At 44.1% G+C, this 22,339-nt stretch overlaps 1 protein-coding gene across 1 annotated transcript in view; it reads right to left on the bottom strand.

The window, feature by feature from the left end:
* Positions 1-10,664, bottom strand: part of LOC141116650 (uncharacterized) — a 210,737-nt gene extending 200,073 nt beyond the window's left edge. The window contains exon 1 of the mRNA XM_073609042.1: positions 10,489-10,664. Within this exon, the coding sequence (XP_073465143.1) occupies positions 10,489-10,600 (112 nt within the window). The 5' untranslated portion in view covers positions 10,601-10,664. The remainder of the gene's footprint in view (positions 1-10,488) is intronic.
* Between the last annotated feature and the right edge of the window lie 11,675 nt (positions 10,665-22,339).

Raw genomic sequence — 22,339 nt, forward strand, 5'->3', positions numbered from 1 at the left:
AGCCTCACCGGTGCCCATCAGTGCAGCCTCACCGGTGCCCATCAGCGCAGCCTCATCGGTGCCCATCAGTGCAGCCTCACTGGTGCCCATCAGCGCAGCCTCACTGGTGCCCATCAGCGCAGCCTCACCGGTGCCCATTAGCGCAGCCTCACCAGTGCCCATCAGGCCAGTCTCGCCATTACCCATCAGCACAGCCTTACCAGTGCCCATCATCGCAGCTTCACCAGTGCCCTTCAATGCAGCCTCATCAGTGCCCGTCAATGCCTCCTCATCAGTGCCCATCAATGCAGCCTCACCAGTGCCCATCAGCACAGCCTCACCAGTGCCCATCAATGCAGCCTTACCAGTGCCCATCAATGCAGCCTCACCAGTGCCCATCAGGGCAGTCTCGCCAGTACCCATCAGCACAGCCTCACCAGTGCCCATCATCGCAGCTTCACCAGTGCCCTTCAGCACAGCCTCACCAGTGCCCATCAATGCAGCCTCACCAGTGCCCGTCAATGCAGCCTCATCAGTGCCCGTCAATGCAGCCTCATCAGTGCCCATCAATGCAGCCTCATCAGTGCCCATCAGCACAGCCTCACCGGTGCTCATCAATGCAGCCTCACCGGTGCCCATCAGCACAGCCTCACCGGTGCCCCTCAGCGCAGCCTCACCAGTGCCCATCAGGGCAGTCTCGCCATTACCCATCAGCACAGCCGCACCAGTGCCCATCATCGCAGCTTCACCAGTGCCCGTCAATGCAGCCTCATCAGTGCCCATCAATGCCTCCTCATCAGTGCCCATCAATGCAGCCTCACCAGTGCCCATCAGCACAGCCTCACCAGTGCCCATCAATGCAGCCTCACCAGTGCCCATCAATGCAGCCTCACCAGTGCCCATCAGGGCAGTCTCGCCAGTACCCATCAGCACAGCCTCACCAGTGCCCATCATCGCAGCTTCACCAGTGCCCATCAGCACAGCCTCACCAGTGCCCATCAATGCAGCCTCACTAGTGCCCGTCAATGCAGCCTCAATGCAACGACCCGGCGTCGGCGGTAAAGCGGCGCTATTTTTAGCACCGATTTACCGTAGTTTTAGCAGCGCTATTTGGCTGATAGTGGGGCGGTTGTAAAAGGGTTAAATCTGCCTGCAAAACACTGCTGCAGTGCTGCTTTGCAGGTTGTTTTAACCCTTTTTCGACTGCTAGCAGGGGTTAAAACCACCCCGCTAGCGGCCGAAAACCCCCGCAAAAACGACAGTAAAGCGTCGCTAAAAATAGCAGAGCTTTACCGCCGACAGCCCCGATGCCCCAGTGTGAAAGGGCTCTTAGTGAAAGTTTTCAGTACATGAACTTTCACTGAAGATGGACTGTGTAATGAGTTTGTAGCATGGATCACTTTATTGCAATATCATGATCTGTATATTCATTTCCATATTGAGCACAGATTGGCTGCTTGTCACATGCACCCAAGCAGCCAATCTGTGCTCATGGTCATGATATTGCAATAAAGTGATCCCATTACTGTACAAGAGTAATAGTAATTGAATCTACAGTATTTTACCTCCTGTCCTGGCTATGGGGTAGGGGATTCCCCTCGTGCTTCTCTCTCTCTCTCTCTCCTCCTCCTGCCATCAGACAGACCCTGCCCGAGACGAGCGATGCAGGAAAGCCGAACGGAGGAGGCTCCGCCTCCGCCCGTCCAAATTACATGCAGCAAGTCAACGCGGCCACTCATGGGGGCGCGAGTCGCCCCCCCGCCAAGCACTCCATCACACCACAGGAAGCCGACCGTCGGAGCCTGCATCTGTACGGGAGAATGCCGTGGGACTCGGGTAGGCAGGTGGGGGGGCGGCGTTTTTTGCCGCCCCCCGCAAAGTGCCGCCCTAGGCCTAAATACAGCACTGGTCAGGACTCCGTGCAGGCCAGTCAAGTTCCTCCATCCCAAACTCTCTCATCCATGTCTTTATGGACCTTGCTTTGTGCACTGGTATGCAGTCATGTTGGAACAGGAAGGGGCTATCTCCAAACTGTTCCCACAAAGTTGGGAGCATGAAATTGTCCAAAATGTCTTGGTATGCTGACGCCTTAAGAGTTCCCTTCACTGGAACTAAGGGGCCAAACCCAACCCCTGAAAAACAACCCCACACCATAATCCCCCCTCCAACAAATGATTTGAACTAGTGCACAAAGCAAGGTCCATAAATCCTGACCTCAACTGGATAGAACACCTTTGGGATGAATTAGAGCGGAGACTGCAAGCCAGTTCTTCTCGCCCAACATCAGTGCCTGACCTCACAAATGCACTTCTGGAAGAATGGTCAAACACTCCCATAGACACACTCCTAAACCTTGTGGACAGCCTTCCCAGAAGAGTTGTGGCTGCAAAAGGTGGGCCAACTCGGTATTAAACCCTGGTAAGTAACAAATGTCACCAGCGCTAAACGTGGCCATATGTGGGTGAACAGGGATCACAGTTGGTATGGTGGGGCTTGACAACAGTCATAACTGGAGAATATGGATAAAGACAATGCACAACCAAATAATCCAGCGCTCGATGGGTTTAATAGGAAAAACAGTCTCACAGATGGCCGCAGTACATACTGCATGTAAAATCAATCCAATAGTCAATACAAAAGGAAGTGGGAAGAAGTGGAAAATAAAATAAAAAGCTTACAATGTCACTGGAGGTCGCCAGAGCAACGGGGAGCCCACAGTATCCAAGAATGGAAAAAGCCAAGCAGCAGGGGAGGCGCCAATGCCCCTGCTGCACTCAGCCAAATGAAGGTCCAGCTCACCGGCGTGTAAAACACAGCTGGGCGTGCTGGTGATAGAGAAGGGGGAGGCAGCGGTCAGTGGGGAAGTGGAACTCCAAACTCTGTGCTCCACGTGTCAGGAGGCCGAGCCAGCTGGCGTGCTGACAGGAGAGGGATGGTGCCACGGTCCGCGAATGAGTCTGAGCCACTCTCTCCTGGTGGAACCAGATAGATGTGTGGCTGCTCACTGCTGGGTGGAACTTCCCTGTGAAGATGTGAAAGCCGGGAGAATGGAATCAGAGGTGGACTGGCTGGCGTGGATAGCGGTCGGCGCTGGCGGAGGCTGTTCGGGGACCAGCGTGACCCGCAAGCTTCTTGGTTGCCGTGATGACGCGTTTCGCATGCATGCACTTTTTCAAAGGCTTTGAAATTATGAATTTCAGCTGAGGCGGTGACCCCAAGGTCACCGATGGAGAGACCAACAAAGGAAGGCAGTCCCCCGGGGAAGAATCCCCCATGGATAATCAAAAGGTGGTGTGAGCCACATCATAATAGCTCATCTAAGGCTCCTATATAGACAAATAGGTCCGAATAATGCACAGTCCAAATAGTGCACAGTGTCTACATGAAAGTCACCCCAGAACTCCCTGGGGTGACTTCCATGTAGACACTGTGCACTATTCAGACCTATTTTTCTATATAGGAGCCTTAGATGGGCTATTATGTAATGTCTCAGACCACCTTTTGATTATCCATGGGGGATTCGTCCCTGGGGACTGCCTTCCTCTGTTGGTCTCTCCATCCGTGACCTTGGGGTCGCCGCCTCAGCTCCCGGGGCTGATGGTCCGCCTGGCCGGTCCTCAGCTTTCCACGCCTATGCCCAGATTCATAGTTGGTCTACACCTATCTTGCATCTTCTCCTGAAGAGTGGCAGTTTAGCCACAAAACGTGTTGAGCTATTAGATGCCCCTCTGTTCTCATTTTAAGATTGTTACCAACATTACGATTCATTGGATTTTACCAATTTCAATTATGTTTTATACTGTGGAGATACGCAATAATGAGTCTGGTGTTTTTATGATGCTATTGCTGTGTACCATGATGTTGCTATGCCATTATGCTACCATATTGTCATGTACTAAGTTATGGAATAAAGTTTTCCTATTTTACTGTATTTGGATGCATTATGTTACTATGTTATGGTCACAATTCATGGTGTACCCATCAGACACATTTATGCCATGATGCCTCCCTGGCTGCATGTTTCATATAAAGTCCCAAACGTTGCTCCTATTCCTCTTAAGTATCAGGGATGAAGGCACATGCATTGTACACAAAGCAATCTCCTGCGCTCGGGTGCCCGGTCAACTAAGTAAGTGGTGCAGCCAACCCCCTTAGCAAAGTCAATGGAAAGTTGCAGGTCTTGCTGCCCTCCTGAGAATAATGGGTATCCTTAGAACTGAAACATACAAAAAGAACAGGAGGGTGCACCAACCTTGCGCATTACCAAAGATAAAATTTATTTATAAAATAACAAGAAATATACTCAAAAACTAGTTTTAAAACAAGGCTTATCAATACTCCAGCAGTTGCGAGCAGTATCTCTAGATGCCTACGACCTGGACCAGATATTTGAAGGACCCAGATGGCATCGCAAACGGCCATCTGAGCCCCCAAAAAAGTCCAAAACCCATAAAAGTCCCAAACCCTCTTTCTTTTTCTCATGAGACAATATCATGTTTTGTATAATATTATTCTTCCTGGACATCTAATATGTTGGAGGGCATCCTCCGCACTTTCTGCTCCATTATATGGATTTTAATACAATATTACAGCCCTACAGCATGCTACTGTACCATAAAACTAGCTCCTGAGGAAGCGCAATGGCACGAAACTTGTAGAGCTTGAACAAGCTACATCAACCCACACCAAGCCCATCTGGATACTGGCAGCCGTAATATTTTGGCGCTTGCATTACTATATATGATGGGTTTTAGTGACCCTGTTGGTGGTAGTAGCTTATTTTGGGTAGCAGTTTCACTGTGAGATTTTTAACGTATTTCTATGTTTTAGAATAGTTGTAATAAAATGTATGAATTTTTAAGAATCCGCTGTACTCCGGTGCCTATAAAGTCCATGGTGTTTCAAATATTTTCTATGTAGATCCATTCACACTTGTAGTGAGACTTTGAAGTGCAACTTTGAATGGGTGCAACTTGGCTGCGACTTTGACCAATGATGCTGTTACACAACTGTTACATGTATAACATTCAAGTGCGACTTTCATGCGACTTTCGAGGGTTTACATTGCCAAAGTAGAACAGGAAACTTTTTAAACCCCTTTGCGCCGACCGTACGCAAATTTGCGTTCATGGTTTGAAGGTATTAAACTGGGGATGATATGCAGCTAAGCGTATCACCCCGTACATTTTTTTTTTAGAGCGGGCGGTTGGATTTTTAGTGATAACAATCGAAGTGGCTAAAAGCCACTCGGCTGTTATCCTAAAGGAGTGGGAGGGGACGTCCCCAACTCCCGCCACCTTCCGCCGCTCTTCTCGGGCCTCCCGTCCCACGAGGAGACCTGAGCCACCAGCCGGAACGTCAGCCGCCTAGGCTGAGACCTGAACAAAGCTGGATTCGGCTTGGATCGGGTCTCCGAAGTAAAATCCCGGAAGTGACGTCATGTCCAGTTTACTCAGCTGCCAATGGCGCAGAGTTAAAAAAAAATGACGGTATTCAGAATCGCACATTTTGGCGATCTGAATACTTTTAAGTGCAAAGGATGGATTTGGGGTCTTTTAGACCCCCGATTCCTCCATAACGAGTACCTGTCATTTGTACATTTGGGAGGATCTGAAATACGAATTGCTATGCTTCCAAATTTTGAACGAAATTTCGTTTACGAACTTCGGATCCAAATTCCGTTACAACAGAATGTTTGTTAATTACGATTATTCATTATGATGCAGTTAAAAAAAACAGGAAGTCAGCACAGCACAGGGATGGTGGGAGCGCCTCTTAATAAATTAATCATAACAAACATTCATAATTGTTACGAAAAGTTAATGAACCTAAAAATGAAAAACCCAGGAAGTCCACACAGGGATGGTGGGAGCCCCTCGTAATGATAAATTCATCATAACGAACATTCGTAGTTGTTACGAAAAGTTAACAAAGCTAACGACAGTTTGTATTTCGTACGAATCTAAATTGAATTTCGGACACAAATTATGAAATACGAATTAATTCTGATACGAAACGGAACGAAACGAAACACATTTATTGACGGCGCACATGTCTACCACCTATTACTGTCACAAGGGATATTTACATTCTCAAGGTCGGTACATTCTTCTGGCAGCAACCATTGAAAACACAGACTTTACTACTGTCAATATTTATGCCCCAAACAAAAACCCTCATCAATTTATTAAGAAAATTATAACGAAGGCACGTAAAATGCAAAAAGATCAACTCATAATTTGCAGAGACTTCAACGCACCAATGGATTCATATATAGACACCTCCAATCAAGGACACACCAAAAGAATGGGACTAAATAAGATATTTTCTAATGAAGATTTGTATGATCCCTGGAGGTGTCTGCACTCCACCGAAAGGGACTATACATTTTATTCCCATGTCCACAAATCCTACTCTCGAATAGATTATTTTATCACGGAGAAATTATTACTTCAGAACATATCTAAAGCTCAAATCCACAACATTTCTTGGTCTGATCATGCTCCAATTTCAATAGAAATTAATACAGGATTTCCCCGCACCAACAACTAAGTATGGAGGAACAATACCTACATACTTACCAAAGAGAAACATTTGTCAGTGATAAAAGAAAACCTTAGAGAATTTTTTGTATTTAATGATACTTGTTTGATAACAAGTACCACACTATGGTGTGCTCATAAAGCAGTTGTTAGGGGTCTTTTAACCACCCTGGCGGTATGATTATGTCAGATTTTTGCATCTCAAAGTGGTACAATTGTTTTGCATAGAAATTTGACGTTTTATATTGTAGGCCTGAAATTCTTAGTAATAACACACTTAAATCTGTCCAAACAAGAGTCTAGTAGACATCCCGGGTATGATAAAGTTTGAAACACAAAATCATAAATTAAAATATAATAAAGAACTATACATAATTATAACAAATAATAATAATAAAAATTATTCAATAATGTAATCAAATACGGTAATAAATAACTATAAATAATTGTAAAAAATCAATAATAAAATGAATTTCCCCACAAATCACTATCGCTCAATTCTGCAAGTGTTCTAATTTACTATCGCTGTTTTCTAGCTGGTCTAAAACCACTTTGATGTAAAGGAATACTTTTTGGTTGCTATGGACAATCTCCAGTTTCCAGGCAGAAAGAACAGTATATATAATATAAAACTGCATGCAGGGCACTGGACAAAGCATTGGGGACAAAAGGGATGTGAAATGATTTCATACAGTACTGTAAACTGTAAGATTACAGTGTACTGTATGTGTTCTGAATTTTCTATTTTGTTAATTTGCCGCTGAGCTCCGCCCCCGTGCATCGTGACGCTCGCAGGGAACGGAGCCCGACACACAGAGGTATCGGAAGGAGGTCACAGCCTGCAGACACAGTACGCGGGACATCGCAGGATCCTGGTGACAAGGTAAGTATACTGCACCAAGATCCTGCAATGCAATCCCGAGTGTGGCTCGGGGTTACCGCTAATGGTACTGAAATTTAACCCCGAGCCACACTCAGAAAAACCGCCAGGGAGGTTAATAAAAATAGCAGGTAGGGAAAAAAAAGAAAATCCTTTGAATTAAATAAACTACTTAAAGACATTACCGAAACTGAAGAACAACACAAAAAAGGGATATGAATTTAGCAAAACAACTCAACCATCTAAGAACGGAACTGAGATATAGGCTGACAGATGACCATGACAAATAAATGAAACAAATGAAACTGAATTACTATTCTCAAGGTAATAAAGCGGGTAAACTTTTGGCTAACCAACTACACCAACATCAAAATAAAAACAAAATTAACAAGTTAGTTCACCACAAATCAAATAAAGCAATTAAAACCCCCAAGAAATAGCTGATTCCTTCTCAGAATATTATGAATCTCTATATAACCTTAACATAGATCAATCCACCCCACAACCTTCACCCCAAAATATAGCTGACTATCTAAAAAATATCAACCTGCCAAAAATAGATCCGGAAGATCTCCAACAAATCAACAACCAATTTCATTACAACAAACTCTCAAAGTTATAAAATCCCTCTCTAAAAACAAAACCCCCAGGCATAGATGGACTCTCAGGAGAATATTTCCAAGCATTTAGTGAAATACAGGCATACCCCACTTTTACGTACACAATGGGGTTTATTTACTAAAGCTGGAAAGTGTAAAATCAGGCTCACTTCTGCATAGAAACTGAGGAAAAAAAATAATTTTTATATTTTTTTGGGGGGATATTTATTATAGCAAAAAGTAAAAAATATTGTGTTTTTTTTTCAAAATTGTCGCTCTTTTTTTGTTTATAGCGCGAAAAATTAAAACTGCAGAGGTGATGAAATACCACCAAAAGAAAGCTCTATTTGTGGGAAAAAAAGGACGTCAACTTTGTTTGGGTGCAATGTCGCATGACCGCGCAATTGTCAGTTAAAGCGACGCAGTGCCGAATCGCAAAAAATGCTCTGGTCAGGAAGGGGGTAAAATCTTCTGGGGCTGAAGTGGTTAAATATCGAAAAAGAAATTACTATAGGTCATGACCTATTTGCCCTTTCTATGGCGAAGCACGTAATAACCAAAAAAATTATTGTTCCAAACATCCTTTCTATTAGATCAACTTTAATAGCTTGGAAACATATTACATACTAAAACTAAAAAGAGAAACTTGTTCACTAAAATAGCATTGCCCACAAGCAGGGGTGTTGCTAGGTGGCAAAAAGACCAGGGCTTCAGCCCGAAGGCGGCACCGGGGGGGGGTCGGAGGTGGAGTGGCTCAGGGTTTTTTGGCTGGGCAGTGGGGTTGTGTGACCTACCTGACACATACACACTGACCTACTTGACATATTTGACATACATACACTGACCTTACACTGACATACATACACTGACCTTACACTGACATACATACACTGACCTTACACTGACATACATACACTGACCTTACACTGACATACATACACTGACCTTACACTGACATACATACACTGACCTTACACTGACATACATACACTGACTTTACACTGACCTACATACACTGACTTTACACTGACCTTCATACACTGACCTTACACTGACATACATACACTGACTTTACACTGACCTACATACACTGACTTTACACTGACCTTCATACACTGACCTTACACTGACATACATACACTGACTTTACACTGACCTTCATACACTGACCTTACACTGACATACATACACTGACTTTACACTGACCTACATACACTGACCTTACACTGACCTACATACACACATATGAGTGCCATTATTACACACCCATACATTGCCACAGGCTGAGATTTATTGAGATAATTGCTGTTTTTTATTTTCCTTGCAAGTCCCCCTCAGATCTACAGTGACTGCACTTCCAAGTGCACCTTCAGTACCATTTCAAGTGCACTTTGCACTTGTAGTTTCCACTTAACATGCAAAGTGGGTTTGCCTTTTGTAAATAACCCCCCATATTCTTTGGTCATGCAAGAATCTTTCAAGTTTTTGGAACTCAGTTTCCTCCTTTATTGCAGAACTTACAAGGTAATTTGACAGAACTGACACCGGCAACAGCATTATTAGGATTAGATCTAGATATATACCCACATTGCTATAAAACAATAGTATCACATATCCTGATAGCAGTGAGACTTATCATTGCCAATATGTGGAAATCCACAGAAGCTCCTAATTTGTCAAATGTCATCATAAGACTAAACACTCAGGCCCAATATGAATTGATGTTAGCATTCAAATATTTCTCTATCACTAGCTTCAAAAAAAAAAAAGGCAAGTTTGGATAAACAATCTGAGAGCCTCCAATTACTTAAAGAATAGCAATATATGATACACCAAGATATTGAATTTCTTATAGACTCCTCTTCTTCTTCTTATTCCTAAAAATTTGAATATTTGGTGACCAAATCCTGCCTACAGTATGATCCCACTTGGGGTGGGCGGTAGCGGGATATCAAACTCCAGATATTGTACCCTAAAGTTATTATTACTTCTTGTTATTCATTCCCCAATTTTTGTTATTATCTGTTCTATGTAATATGGTAAGCAATACCAATTAATTGTATTCATTTATATTGGAATGTATTTTGTCAGAAATAATAAAAATGTAAAAGTAAAAAAAAAAGAAAAAAACATGGGGGGGACTTGTTATGCGACTTTAGTGTCCAAAATCGCATGACAAGTCGCACACGTGTGCATGGAGTCCTAAAGGTCATGTCTTTTTTGGAAGAAAATGGAAGAAAAACAGGTCCGTGTGAAAGCAGCCTTGTTTTAGTCCAGGGGGGTCTCCAAACTACGGCCCTGCAGGTGTTCCAGAACTACAATTCCCATTATGCCTATTCATGTCTGGGAATGTGAGAGCTTTACAATGGGACGTGTAGTTTCCGCAACAGCTGGTGGTGGGCCTGTAGTTTGGAGATCCCTGCTTTTAGTCCGTCAGTTTAAGTTACAGCCTAGAAGAATTATTCTTGAAATAAAAATTCAAGCTGACCTTTACCAGCTCCCTCCGTCCACCGAAATGCTGATCTTCCAAAGGCGTTGGTTACTCGATCATTTGGAAGTCCTAAGTCACAATCCCAAAACCCACAGTGTGAGTTAGACATAGTGTAAAGGGCTAACGCGGCCGCACTGTCTGTCAGGCTAACATAGAGATGGGCTGTAACTTCTTATTTTACCATAAAAAAAGTAATGTTAGCAGACATCTGTTGGGAAAACCATGTTGACGAATAACAGGGTTACGAAATAATCCTCTTACAGCTGTGATTTCTCGGTAGAGCTTGTGCAGAGGTTTTCTGTTCCTCAATCCCACTGTCATATGACTGTCATCCTACTTTGCTCTCTTTGAGAAATGCCGCTTACACACAAGCAGACTTTACGGCAGACTTGGTCCGGCGGACTTTTCGACTGACGTTCTGAATGAACGGACTTGCCTACACACGATCAACCAAAGTCCGACGGATTCGTACGTGATGACGTACGACCGAACTAAAACAAGGAATTTCATAGCTGTAGCCAATAGCTGCCCTAGCGTGGGTTTTTGTCCATCGGACTAGCATACAGACGAGCAGACTTTTCGACCGGACTTGAGTTCGATGGAAAGATTTGAAGCAGGTTTCATTTCTAGGTCCGTCAAACTTTTGGGGAAAGAAAGTCAGCTGGAGCCCACACATCATCGAATTGTCCGACGGACTCCGGTCCGCCGGACCAAGTATGCCGTAAAGTCCGATCGTGTGTACGCGGCAATAGTCTGACTTGTCCTTTGACCAATTAAAACAATCCCAGTTTGACATAAAATCCTTTTACTGCTACTGCAATCACCAATCAGATGTCACAAGTCAGATAGTTAGGACAAGGATCCTACTTTGATCCGACTTCAATGATCTTCAATGGTAGGATCAAAGTCGGACCAAAGTAGTGTAGGAAGCATTTTCAAAGTCGGACTTACTTGTGTCGGACCAGTTAAGACTGCTCTCATAGGGAAGCAGGCATTTGCCCGGTGGGTCGGGGCCAGGGCCGCCCGCTCCGTGGCATGTTGATGATCAGGCTGCACAGCTGGAGGTAAGCGTCGACCGTGGCCTGGACAGGGTTAACACAGGCTGCGGCCGCTGCTCGCCCATCGCTATGCGGCCCTGCCTGTGTCTTTTCCAGCGGAACTAGTGGCTGCATGGGCTGAGCTGTTTGTCTCTCTCAAGCGAAAACAAGCTGAGGAGTGCAACACTGCAGCAGCTACTACAGGAGACATGGAAAAAGAAAGAGAGGACTGTGCTGGGGGAACTAATAGCCCCAGCACCACCAGATAGAGCCACGCTGTACACACACCATCAGATAGAGCCACGCTGTACCTGCACCACCAGAGAGAGAGCCACGCTGTACATGCACCATCAGATAGAGCCACGCTGTACATGCACCATCAGATAGAGCCACGCTGTACCTGCACCACCAGAGAGAGAGCCACGCTGTACATGCACCATCAGATGGAGCCACGCTGTACCCACACCACCAGAGAGAGCCATGCAGTACACGCACCATCAGATAGAGCCACGCTGTACATGCACCACCAGAGAGAGAGCCACGCTGTACCCACACCACCAGAGAGAGCCACGCTGTACCCGTACCACCAGATGGAGGCTGTACCCACACCATCAGAGAGAGAGCCACGCTGTACCCGCACCACCGAAGAGAGCCACGCTGTACCCACACCAACAGAGAGAGCCACGCTGTACCCACACCACCAGAGAGAGAGCCACGCTGTACCCACACAAACAGATAGAGCCACGCTGTATCTGCACCACCACAGAGAGCCACGAGAGCCACGCTGTACACACAAAACCAGAGAGAAAGCCACGCTGTACCCGCACTACCAAAGAGAGAGCCAAGCTGTACCCACACCAACAGAGAGAAAGCCACGCTGTACCCCCACCACCAGATAGAGCCATGCACTCAGACTACCTAGTAAATCCTGGATAAAGAATCATCCTCCAACCAAAATCACTCAGGAAAGAAAACAAGACCATATTCTAAATTACTACCTGATTATTTGATTGCCACTTATATTACTTATAAGAAATAATTGCTCATTCATTGTATTATTTTACCATAAACCCCAATAACGATGACTCTTATATACAGTATTTCTCTGAACTTATGATATAATGTTTTGTACAATTATTTTGTGCCTAATAAAAAGTTTGTAAACAAAAGATAGAGCCACGCTGTACCCGCACCACCAGAGAGAGCCACTTCAGCCACGCTGTACCCACACCACCAAAGAGAGAGCCACGCTGTACCCGCACCACCAGAGAGAGAGAGAGCAGATCAGTATCACTGGGTAGTGTGGGCACAATAGGAGACAGACAGTACCAGCATGTAATATAAAGGGGACTGAACTCTAAAGGGGCACTGTAATCATTGCAGTGCCCCTTTACAGTGCAGTCCCCTTTATATCACAGTGTCTGTGCACATTACAGTGTGAAGGACTGACACCAGGCACCCCCGCGAATGTCTACTGACACCCCTGGTCCCTGGAAAAGTTGGCTGCTCAGTCTAAAAGGCCTTTTTTTTGTCCCAGTCTGGGCCTGTAGGGAAGCATTGATTTTCACACGTCATGCGACATGAGCTCCCAATGTCAGAACATTTGTCGTACAACTGTGAACCCGGCCTTAAGGCCCCTTTCACACTTGTACAACTTGTCCCACGATTTGAGACTGCAAAGTAGCATGACAAGTCGTTCCCCACGATTTCCAAGGACAACCATTCATATTAGTATGATCTCAAGTCGTTCTGACCTCAAAGTAGTCCCTGCACTACTTTGGTCTGACTTTGATGCCAGTTACACAGACATTCCCTAAAATCTCTGAAAAATCGCCACTTTGTTTTTTCACAGTCGAGAATTTTATTAAAGAAAATGTAGCATACAATTGACAATGTGCATATCTTAGGTAATATGAGATTAATGTCCGTTTACAAAATAACAGTAAACCTATTAACATACAAAATGTACAGTGTATTTATTTGGAGTGCTAAGGTGATCTTGTATAATGAGGTGAAATAGGTAGTGGGGACGGGTTAAAGAGAGGAGAGGGGGGGGGAGGAAGGGAGAAAAGGGGGTGAATGGGGGTATGAGGAAGGCGGTATGGAGGGCGTACCTCTAGATATATCTCAGTTATGTCATTTTAATGAATATTATAATACAAGAGTTATTGTAACCATTCTTAGGATTTCAGGTAAGAAGTGATTGGTATTCATTTTAGTTAATGAATAGTAGCCAAGGTTGCCATGTATTAATAAATCCAACACTATATTCCTTTTTCATTGCAAGAGTTTCTTCCATCTTATATATGTATTGGACTCTGTCCAGCCAATCCTTGAGCGAGTGGTTTTCCGAAATAAAGGTATAATGCCGTGTACACACGAGCAGACTTTTCGACAGCAAAGGTCCGACAGTACGATTCCGCCAGACAATTCGATTGCGTGTGGGCTTCATCGGACCCTTGCTGTCGAAAGATCAGATGGACTTTAGAAATAAAACATGTTTCAAATCTTTCCGACAGACTCAAGTCCGGTCGAAAAATCAGTTCGTCTGTATGCTAGTCTGACGGACAAAAAGGGACGCTAGGGCAGCTATTGCTCCAGGGTTAGGATGAAGAGAATTGGAGAGAGGGGTCACCCTTGACGTGTGTCGTTTTGTATTGTAACTGGTTCAGATAGAATGTTGTTAATTTTGGTTTCTGGTAAAGGGCCTTTATCCAATTTAACATATTAGTCCCTATGCGTATATGGGAGCATGTAGATATCATGTAGTCCCAGGAGACCCTATCGAAGGCCTTTTCTGCGTCAGTGGACAACAGAAGGCCTTCGATTTTTGACCTACCAGAGTAGTGTATAAGATTCAAAGTCTTTGTTATGTTGTCTCTGGCTTCCCTACCGGGCATAAATCTGACTTGTTCGAGGCCAATAATTTTTGACAAGAGGGATTTTATTCTATTGGCTATAATTTTTGCCAGGAGTTTAATGTCCACATTTAAAAGTGAGATTGGCCTAAAATTTGCACAGTCTCTATGATCTTTTTCTGGCTTGGGGACAACAGCTATATGAGTCATTAGTAGGGCGTTGGAGTCATTGTTGTTCTCAGAGAGGTGGTTGAAGGCTCTCAGAAGGGGATTGGAGATGAGTTGTGTGTAGGTTTAGTAGTATTGTGAAGTGAATACGTCTGGGCCCGGGCTTTTCCTGGTTTTAATTCTTTAATAGCTGCCTGAAGTTCTGAAATGGTAATGGGGACCTCTAGATTAATCATTTCCTCTATGCTTAAGGATGGGATTTTACTGTCACTCAAAATTTTTTGGATCATTTCTTCCTTCAAATGTGTTATGTGAGGTGGTTTATGTTGGGGAGGTAGATTGTATAATTTAGAATAAAAATCGTGGATAATTTCTGCTATGTTCTCGGATTTATGTTCTAGTATCCCTTCTTTGTTGCGTATGGCGCGGATGTGGTTTGCTGTTGTCACTTCTTTTAATGCTCTAGCGACCTGTTTCCCACTTTTGTCTCCATGTTCATAGAAAACACTTTTCTGAAAGAAAAGAGATTTTTGGGGCCTTGAGATTTACAATTTGCTTTAGGGCTTTCCTACATTCACTGAGCTCATTTTCTGCCTTGGTAGCAAGGGAATGTTTGTGCAGTGTCTCCAATTTAGCAATTGTATAATATAGTGATGTGATTTCTTTGTCTTTTTCTTTTTTTCTTACGTGCTCCCCATTTTATTAAATCACCTCTAATAACTCTCTTGTGTGCTTCCCAATTATTGAGGGGATTGGTGTCGGAGTCTGCGTTAGTCATAAAGTAATTTTTGATGGATTCAAATATATTGTCATGTATTGTCTGGTCGGTTGGAAGGGGCAGCATTAAGACTCCAGTTAAAGGTCTTCTGTTTGTTTAGGTTTGTTTTTATGGTAATGGCAGTGGGTGCATGATCTGATAATGTAATGATTCCAATGTCAGCCCTGGCTAGATTAGTCAAATCTCTCTGGGAGACAAAGATTAGGTCTATTCTCGAATATCGTTTGTGAGGGGAGAAGAAAAAAGTGTAGTCTCGATCTGTGGGTTGGGTAGATCTCCATGTGTCCACCAGGGCTAATGATTGCAATATTATTTTAATACGTTTAAGAACTTTGTATGAGACGTATGAGTGACCAGTTGAAGTGTCTTGAAGGGGTTAGAGGGGGATATTGAAATCACCACCCAGGATTATACATCCTTCCGCAAACCATTTAAGTTCATTCACTACTGTGTTACAAAAAGGGATATGTGCTTTGTTAGGAAAATACACATTCGCCAGGGTGATAGGGGAGCCTTCCCACATTCCTTTGATAAAAATATATCGGCCATCAGGGTCTATGAGTTGTTGATTCAGTTCAAATGGGGCATCTTTATGCAAGAGGGTAGTAACCCCTTTTGATTTTGGCTAGTGGATTTGTAGCGTGGTAAGCTTTTGTGTAAAGGTTGTTAGTAAGTTTGGGGATATTCTGGTCTTTGCTGGACCTACTTTTTTAAGTTCTTTCAGCAGTTTGGATCTTTTTTCAGGGATGGTGAGGCCATTAACATTGTGCGATATTAATGTAGGGGATTTCCCTAATTGAGAATACGCCATCTCGGAGTTGTAACTGAGCAGGTGTGAGATAGGGGTGCAGAGGAAGGTATGGAGTGGGGGGGGATCAGAAAGGGGTTAGGTTGTAGAGAAATAGAAAAGGTAGAGTCATACCAATGGTACCTAAGATGAGTCTTAGCTCTAAAAATACGTCCGTATAGTCTAGAACTAGTTGGTGATATAAGGGATGTCACCCAAAGTGACTCTGTGGGGTAGGTGGGTGGCGCGTTTATGGACAGAGGTAATCTGTATAATAAAGGGATGGTGAACCTGCGCAGTGGACATAAAGACTTAATTGGTAAAGTTTGGAACTGCTGCCTCCCAACAGGCAGTCACCCTAAAATGGGGACAGCTGAGATATATTAGAAATGATAGAAGGGTTTGGCGCTGTTCCTATTTAGTTTCCTACCTCCATATAGGTTACTAGATTAAAATAAATTCTTAGGTGCACCGTGCATATATCAAATATTAAATACAAATTAACAATATGAATTCCCAAGTATACCGTGCATGTGTCAATTAAATATTCTGTTGCAATATTGTGCAATCATAGGTGATACATAGACATAACTTAAATGCTTACATAGTAATATTGCTAGGGAGGGAAGAAAGGGGGGGGGGGGGGGGGGGGGGGAGAAGGGAGTGAGATAGGGAGGTGGGGAGGGGTGTAGGAAATCTGTTCCTAAGGAAAATTACAATAACAAAATAAAGTGCAAATGTGCTGGTGCAATCCAAAAGGCAACAGTGACAAGATAAAAGTGCAAACGTGCTTCAAAATTCTTTAGTAAGTCTCTTGTGTCATATTCTTGTGCTGTGGTGATAATCCTTCACTTATAATATCTCTTTGCTCTAAAAGTGCAGCCACTCACCAGATCACTTCACCCCTGCGGGGGTAGTAGGCAGTTACAGTTTTATCGCCACTGTACAGCGATCGCTGGCGGGCTCAGGATCGTGGTATATCATATATAAAAAGAGAGGGAGTGCCCATAGCGTAAAATTGCTTTAAAAAAGTTTTATTACACAAAATGAAAGGGTACTCACACTTTTACGGTAAAAATCAAGCGAAATGGTAAAAACGTCAAAACCGTCATTAATATCCTTCAGCGCTGGTACAGGAGGTGATGTTTGGGAAGCACAGATTAGGCGTGGCCTAATCTGTGCTTCCCAAACATCACCTCCTGTACCAGCGCTGAAGGATATTAATGACGGTTTTGACGTTTTTACCATTTCGCTTGATTTTTACCGTAAAAGTGTGAGTACCCTTTCATTTTGTGTAATAAAACTTTTTTAAAGCAATTTTACGCTATGGGCACTCCCTCTCTTTTTATATATGATATACCACGATCCTGAGCCCGCCAGCGATCGCTGTACAGTGGCGATAAAACTGTAACTGCCTACTACCCCCGCAGGGGTGAAGTGATCTGGTGAGTGGCTGCACTTTTAGAGCAAAGAGATATTATAAGTGAAGGATTATCACCACAGCACAAGAATATGACACAAGAGACTTACTAAAGAATTTTGAAGCACGTTTGCACTTTTATCTTGTCACTGTTGCCTTTTGGATTGCACCAGCACATTTGCACTTTATTTTGTTATTGTAATTTTCCTTAGGAACAGATTTCCTACACCCCTCCCCACCTCCCTATCTCACTCCCTTCTCCCTTCCCCCCCCCCCCCCTTTCCTCCCCCCCCCCTCCCCCCCCCCTTTCTTCCCTCCCTAGCAATATTACTATGTAAGCATTTAAGTTATGTCTATGTATCACCTATGATTGCACAATATTGCAACAGAATATTTAATTGACACATGCACGGTATACTTGGGAATTCATATTGTTAATTTGTATTTAATATTTGATATATGCACGGTGCACCTAAGAATTTATTTTAATCTAGTAACCTATATGGAGGTAGGAAACTAATCTGTATAATGTATAGAGATTTAGTTGTAACATAATGAATTCCGTGAGGACTGGGAACAGAGATCAGGGTATGTTATATACAGTAATCATTCTTTGACTCTGTGTAAGCTCAAACTTATTTTGCTATTGAGGCTATATAAGACAGCCATAGAGGCCATAAGTAACATTGAAACAGGTGTTTATTCATTTTGTAATCACTTACATGTTAGTGTCGTATAGAAATATATAAAGCATCAAAACCGTATAACCTATGTAACCCGAAAAGAAAACTTTGGTATAAAACATTTCTAAGTACCATTCAGTGCGTATATAAGGTTTATTGTTGAGCATCTCACCAGTAGGTCCCACCACTCCTAGGTCCCACTAATGACATAACCCAGTTCAGGCATTAAATTTAGTAAGATTTGTCTAATATTAATTGAAGTGACCTGTTTAAAACTAAGCTTTATAAACAGGGTATATTAAGCCACAATAATGAGTCATTTTACTGTGAACAGCTTAGGTAATAAACTTTTCTTGTATGTGCTTTGAGATGTAAGTCAACCGTGTATATCCTAGATGGTAGGTTTATAGTTCAGAGGGGGGAAGTAACTAAAGGAAGGTAAAGACTTTTGTCCATATGCTGTATAGCATTCAGGTCATTGAAGTGAGGTTCTCTGTGTTTTTGACAGCAAATGTGTTCAATAGTTTACTCACGGTTGACTGCCTGGCCTATAGCAGAATGACGGCCTGGCGGTAGTTCAGTTATCCTGACTGGGCGTCATATGACGTCCAGCAGGATAACACGCGGGCGCGCATTGCGGCGATCGGCGGTGCGGTGTGTCAGTCTGAAACAACGCTACACCAATCTCGGTAAAGAGTCTCCGGCGGAGGCTCTTTACCACTTGCTCAGCTGTGTCCAATCATGGCTGATCACGATGTAAATAGGAAGAGCCGTTGATCGGCTTTTCCTCACTCGCGTCTGACAGACGAGAGTAGAGGAGAGCCGATCGGCGGCTCTCCTGAGGGGTCTTTGCTGATTGTTTATCAGCACAGCCCCCCCCTCAGATGCCCAAACTAGACCACCAGGGAAGCCCCCAGGACCACCAGGGAAGTCCCCAGCATGTGCATGGCCAGGTACATCCCCCATGGCCTTCCACATGTAAAAAAAAAATGCCCAAAATATGCCAATCAGTGCCCACAAATGGGCACTAACTGGCACATCATATTTACATGACAAAACAGGGATGCCAAGCATTGCCACCCATTAGTGTCATCAGTGCCACCCATCAGTGTCCATCAGTGCCCATCCGTGCCCACCTATCAGTGCCCATTCATGCCACCTATCAGTGCCATCCATGAGTACGTATCAGTTCCACCCATAAGTACCCATCAGTGCCGCCTATGAGTGACCATCAGTGCCGCCTATGAATGCCCATTAGTGCCACCTATGAGTGCCCATCAGTGCTGCATACCAGTGCCACCTCTCAGTGCCCATCAGTGCCACCTATCAGTGCCCATCAGTGCCGCCTATCAGTGCCCATCAGTTTCACCTCACCAGTGCCACCTCATTGGTGCCACCTCATCGGTGCCCATCAGTGCAGCCATATCAGTGCCCGTCATTGAAGAAGAAAACGTACTTATTTACAAAAAAAATTTAACAGAAACAAAGAAAAACTTGTTTTTTTTCAAAATTTTCGGTCTTTTTTAATTTGTTGCGCAAAAAATAAAAATCTCAAAGGTGATCAAATACCACCAAAGTAAAGCACTATTTGTGGGAACAAAATGATAAAAAAAAATTTTTTGGTACAGTGTTGTATGACTGCGCAATTGTCATTCAAATTGCGACAGCGCTGAAAGCTGAATATTGGCCTGGGCGGGAAGGTGTATAAGTGCCTGGTATTGAACTGGTTTTAAGGCACCAACTGCCACACAGATATGTCTAAGGACACTTGCTACGAAAGTTCTGGGGCGGTCCTTCTTCTTTAGGGAGAGTAGATTATAGCATGTCATTCTGTCTGAACTTCTCAGGGTAAAAAAGAAAAGAGATATAATTTTAAACAAAACAAAAAGCGATTATTTTTTTTTTCCCCTGTGCAGCTGTTTCTGTTAAAGCGGCTCCCTCTGATGGCAGGAAAAACAAATTGCAGAGTTGATTTTGTCAAGTATCTTTTCTGAGAAACTGTGAGGTGATGGTGCCTTTAAGTGGTTAAATAGTAGAATGTCATCTTAGAAACTATACATCAGCTTTCCATTTTATCGAAAAATGAACAAAATGATGCTTTCACAGTGTAAGTAACATGTCATCCTAAAACTTATAGGTGCTGAACGAGTAATAACAGGAAGTTATCAAAGTGTAGGTGTATAGTAAAACTCGTTTTATCTGGAACCTCTCATATCAGAACATTTGGAAGCAGGAGAGTTGTAGTTTCTTCTGCTTGCATTTCTGCGATGCTTCCCAGATTAATAAGGAGATTTTGCAGGAGAAATGCCTTGTAGAAGGGGAGTATGGTTGATGGCTGGTGGTAAATGGAACTTGTCATACCATTCAGGCAGCTCTACAGGGGCTATCTGGACATTCTCACAGAATTTCAATAACTCATCAGGAACTCTGAGCATGTGCTGTAATGTTTGCCATTGTGAGTTGCCTGTAAGGCAAAAGGGAATTTCCATCTATAGTTGATTTTTTTTCTCCTTCAGGATTTCAAGAAGAGGTCTCAGAGCTCTTCTGTTTTTCAGAGTTATTGGGGACAAGTCCTGAAATAGTTGGATATCAATACCATTAGGGAGACATCAGATGATATCCCTCGATGGATTGTTATCAGGAGCTCTGGGTCTGAGGGCCCTGTGTGCCCTATCGTATTCTATTGGAGAGTCTTCAGGTCTCTCGAGGAGGCTGTTAAAAATGGAGGAGAGAGCTGGTTTAATTTGCTCAGGCAGCACAGATTCTGAGACACCTCTCACTCTTATATTGTGCCTCCTTCCTCTATTGTCCAGATCTTCAATCTGTCTATTCATGTTAATGAGGTGTTGTGAGTTGAGGTAATGTCATCCAGTTTGAGCAGTGCTCTATCTCTTCTCTTTCCTGCTCTCTCATTAATTGCCATCTGCTCTGACATTCTAAGTAGCTCAGTCTTTATGTCAGTTATGGCAGCAGAAAAAGAATTCTTAAAGTCAGCAGTGATTTCTATCATAGTGGCATATGTCAGAGGTGGGTCATTTGTTAGATTACCTTTGGAGTCTTCAGATGCAGGCAGAGATATTTCATCATCTTCCATATCCTCCGTTCCCGCCATCCTGTGTGTTGGCGCCATCTTAGGGCTCCTTCCAACAGCGCTGTAGCGGAACTTATTGAGGTTAGCAGGCGATGTTTTGCTTCTTGGGGTTCCCAATGAACGCAGGGATCTGCTGTGTGTCCCCTTCTTCAGAAGTGAGGACATAGTCTGCACTGCTTCAATCGTTTTTCACCTCCACTGCCTCATGGAATACCAGAGCTCCCTCACTCAGTGTCCATCCACGCTGCACGCCAAGCCACGCCCCCCCCACTTTGAAGGCGCAGTAGTGTGAAAGCGGCCTGAGTCCGAGTTCACACTGGTACGACATGACAGTGGTACCACTTTGGATCCAACTTTGCCCTGCGACTTGAAGTCCAACATGCGTCCGACTTTAATGAACAGGGATCCCACTTTGATTCCCGAAAATAACAGGCACCGTGTCTGGTATGAATCTTTAGGGGGAACTCCACGCAAAATGGAAAAAAAATGGCATGAGTTCCCCCCCAAGAGCATACCAAGCCCTTTGGTCTGGTTTGGATTTTAAGGGGAACCCCCACGCTGAAAAAACTGCAGGGGTCCCCCCCAAAATCCATACCAAACCCTTATCCGAGCACACAGCCTGGCAGGTCAGGAAAGGGGGTGGGGACAAGCGAGCGCCCCCCCTCCTGAACCGAACCAGGCCGCATGCCCCTAACATGGGGGGGTGGGTGCTTTGAGGCAGGGGGGATCTGCGCCCCCCACCCGAAAGCACCTTGTCTCCATATTGATGAGGACAAGGGCCTCTTCCCGACAACCCTGACCGTTGATTGTCGGTGACTGCAGGCGGGGGGTTTATCAGAATCTGAATGCCCCCTAGCCCCCTTTAACAAGGGGGCCCCCAGATCCCTGCCCCCCACCCTATATGAATGAATATGGGGTACATTGAACCCTACCCATTCACCTAAAAAAAGTGTCAAAAATAAAACACATTACACGTCTTTAAAGTAATTTATTAGGCAGCTCCGTTGTCTCTTCCGATCCCCTCTC

This window comes from Aquarana catesbeiana, linkage group LG13 (assembly GCF_042186555.1).
Source record: "Aquarana catesbeiana isolate 2022-GZ linkage group LG13, ASM4218655v1, whole genome shotgun sequence".
In the NCBI taxonomy this organism is placed as follows: domain Eukaryota; kingdom Metazoa; phylum Chordata; class Amphibia; order Anura; family Ranidae; genus Aquarana; species Aquarana catesbeiana.